The sequence below is a fragment of the Bison bison genome, unplaced genomic scaffold (genome assembly GCF_000754665.1).
Source record: "Bison bison bison isolate TAMUID 2011002044 unplaced genomic scaffold, Bison_UMD1.0 scf7180017864309, whole genome shotgun sequence".
Classification (NCBI taxonomy): domain Eukaryota; kingdom Metazoa; phylum Chordata; class Mammalia; order Artiodactyla; family Bovidae; genus Bison; species Bison bison.
This window is the reverse complement of record NW_011494881.1, coordinates 4,822,206-4,825,745: the sequence shown is the minus strand read 5'-3', so window position 1 is coordinate 4,825,745 and position 3,540 is coordinate 4,822,206. Positions and strand designations below refer to the sequence as shown.

The following is a 3,540-nucleotide window of genomic DNA, read 5'->3' as shown; positions in this document are numbered from 1 at the left end:
CATGACGTCCACTTCTTCCTCCCATCAAAGGCAAGGGGACCAGGCAAGCCACTCCTGGAGCCTCAGTTCTACTGCGGAATAGGCTTCCAGAAGCCTATCTGTGGATAGCCTCCAACACCGGATCCAACTTCTGCAAATGTCACACAGAATAGATTTCCATCTGCCCGCAAGCAGCGAGGGCAGCCCCTCCTTGGACAAATGAGAGGAATAAGCCCAGAGAGGGGGAGTGGCCTGCCCAGGTCACACAGCCAATGAGAACATTTACTCAGAGGCCACCACAAGTCATCAATGTCAGCTAAGCATCCAGTGCCCACTTGTCAACGCCTGCTGAGCTGCTTCAATGACAGGGTTTCCAGAGTGCAAAGAGGGTGGGTAGCTATCTATTACTGGCAACGATCACCACTCACGCCTTTGTTCAGATCCCCATAGACATTAATGGAGGTGGTCAAGGAGACCATCTCTGTCACCAAACAGCTTACAGCCCATGTGACTGATGACTTCAGGTAACCTTGTCCTTCAGCCCAAGCCACCGACATGCCCTGGTGCGTTCTGTCTATAAAGACACTGCGTCTCTGGGTGACTTCCCATGTCACTCTGGATTTTCAACCAAAACCGGTGGCCACAGCACGGTGCTAGCCAAGGCTGACTGAGGGCTCCTGCTGAGGAGAGTCCCTGGACTGCTGAGCCAGGGTGGGCTGGCAGCCAAGGCTCACCCTGGCGGCAGGACAAGGTCTCAGCCTCCTCACAGCTGGCCTTCCCGTCTGGGTTCCTCCAAGTCTGCTCCACAGAACCCTCACATTCCAGGTGATTCTGGTATACACTCCACTCTAAGAAACAACCACTGCCTAGACCCTGCCTTTCAGTGGGGCTCTGGTGTCTCCAATGGGCAAAAATTGATTCTTTGGGAAGCAAAAAAATTCACTCATTTTATACATAAAACATAGATATACAGAGAGTTTAAAGACATATTCAATATAGTTATGGTATTAGGGTTTCATCGGGGAGCAATTAGAGGAAACGTATCCAAAAAGCTCCTCCGGGGGATGATAATGAAAAAAAAGATTGAGAAACACTGATCTAGACAAAGGAGCCATGACATTGAGCAGGAAGACACTTCTTAAGAATGGGAAAATGGTAAGAAGTGCTCCCAGCCCTGCCAGTGAGGAAAGAAGCCCCCTTACAATTGAACCATCTGATTCATCCCTTTCTTAAAGCCGAAAGGCAGAGGCACGGGCAGCTCCTTTCGTGGACATATCAGCCTGTGCTTGGTAAAGCAGAGACCATGAAAACAGCACCCATCCAGGCCCTGCGGCTGCCATGGAGGCTCATGAGGGCCTGACACAGCAGACAGAGCAGCGAGGGGAATGGGATCCGGCAGCAGTTGAGTGTGAGGAGGACAGAAGCCACCTGTGGCTTTCTGGTTTGCAACATGGAACCAACTAGCAGGAGGTTCCCTGTGCCTGGGAGGACGGAGTCCTAAGAAAGGGAACTCAGAGCAGAGAGCCACAGAAGAGCAGGCTGGCTTCAGGGCCAGAGACAGTGGGGCATGAGAAAGGACACAATAGTAAAGAGAATAACAGCAGCTGATACCGGCAGCCTTGACCATGTGCCAAGCAAGTGCCATCCACTGGCCATGCTGCCTGGTGAGGTCGGTCATATTGTCATCACCAGCACATCAGGTCCGGGAGGGCAGGGGCCATGTCTGTCTTAGGCGGTGCCATATCCGCCAGGCTGGACAGGAGCACGTACAGTAAATACGTGCAGATTAAACACTGCTCCACACGTGAGGGAAAGGACCACCAGAGGGCAAGTGACATATCCAAAGCGTTGTGGCTCAGGAGCGGCGCAGCCAGGACCCAGCCCCAGCAAAGCCCACCTGCCTCACACCTGCATGCATGCATACTCAGATCCCTGACAGTGAGCTGTGGTCCCGGTGCGTCAGTAGATGGTGGGGGATCAAGAGGATAAGGTACCATCCTATCTTGGCCACTTTAAAGCCGACAGAGTGTGAACCTTGTGGCCAGTGGGGCATGTGGGGTTCTCTCTGGAAAGCAGCGCAGCCCCCGACTTGGCCCTGACTTCAGGCCGTGCCCACAGGAATCCCAAACACATGGGAGCCAAGGAGAAAACCACATTGGTCTGGCTCACAGGCAGAGCGGGGGACGGTGGGAAGTGAGGGAGAGGATGGGGGAGTGGAGCTTGATGAGAGGCTTGTCCCTTACCAATCCATCGCAGTTGCTGATGGCGACAGCTGCCCCTGGCATGCCCGTGACACCCCCGGTGTAGACACACTCTCTCTGCAAGGGCTGCCGGAACAGCTCCTGAAAATCCTCCTGCCACTCCACCGAGGCTCCGGGCACAACCAGTCGGCGGTTGGGCCGCAGGTGTAAGTGCAGTTCCTCCCCAAACACAGTGACGTTGAAGTACAGGGAGGAGCGCCCCATCCTGCCAGGCTGCAGGGTCACGCCTTCAGGGCGCAGTGGGCTTCGAGCCACCCGCAGGCGACCGGAGTGTGACAGTGGTGAGGGCGGCCCATCCCCCTTCACATTCCCTGTGGAGGCTGCCGCTGGTCCGGACACCACATGCGAGAGGAAGCGTCCCTGAGAATCTGTGCTGCAGGGCACTGTCACGCCATAGTCACTGAGTTTTCTTGAGAAGCGCAGCTCTGTTGGAAATAAAGAAAGAGTTACCGGGTGGCTCAGCAGGTAAAGAATCAACCTGCAATGCAGAAGACACGGGAGATGCAGGTTCAGTTCCTTGGTCAGGAAGATCCCCTGGAGAAGGGAATGGCTACCCACTCCAGTATTCTTGCCTGAAAACTCCCATGGACAGAGGAGCCTGGCAGGCACAGTCCATAGGGTTGCAAAGCTGGAAACCCCACGGGACAGGAAAGGATCTGCAACCTTGACTGCACTTTGGAGGGACCCCCTTAGTCCAAATTCATCCATTTCTCACCCAGTGCTCCCTCAGCTCTTGGATCTCTGCACTCAGATGATCGGTGTTCAAGTTCATAAACTGCTAGACACAAATTGCTCGCAATAATCCCAGATCTTTGTTACACTTAGCAGAGGAAAATAAATGATGCCAAACAGAATCCTGTCACTGTAGCAACAAACCTTCCAACTTTGGGCACTACAAAGGAAATTCCCCGAAAGCCCCTGGGCAAAGAGAGGGGTGGCCGGGTGTGCCCAAACTCCCCAGGGAACTGAAGTCACCAGCCCAGCCTGGGGTAGGGCCCTCCTCACTGAGCTCCTGGAACACAGTTGGCAAAACAAACACACCTAGAAACTCAGGGCATCCTGGGCACGCGTCAGGGAGAAAAGAGGAGCTGGAGAGGGAAGGGAAGGAATACAGGTTCTACGTTTTTCCAAGTTTAGAAAGGAAACTTTTTTAAGCAGCACAGTGGCTGCCGAAATTTCGACATGGCCCAGCCCCAAGCTGGGTAAATATAGATCTTCAAAAATAAAAGGAGACGCACGGGTGACCTGCCCACTCGGACTGAATTAAGTGTGAGGTCATGGCCCCATGCTCCAGGCTACA

General features: G+C 53.9%; 1 protein-coding gene across 1 annotated transcript in view; it reads right to left on the bottom strand.

Moving 5' to 3' along the window:
* ADAMTS14 (ADAM metallopeptidase with thrombospondin type 1 motif, 14) overlaps window positions 1-3,540 on the bottom strand; it is a 99,616-nt gene that overhangs the window by 95,019 nt on the left and 1,057 nt on the right. The window contains exon 2 of the mRNA XM_010852395.1: window positions 2,223-2,665. Within this exon, the coding sequence (XP_010850697.1) occupies window positions 2,223-2,665 (443 nt within the window). The remainder of the gene's footprint in view (window positions 1-2,222; window positions 2,666-3,540) is intronic.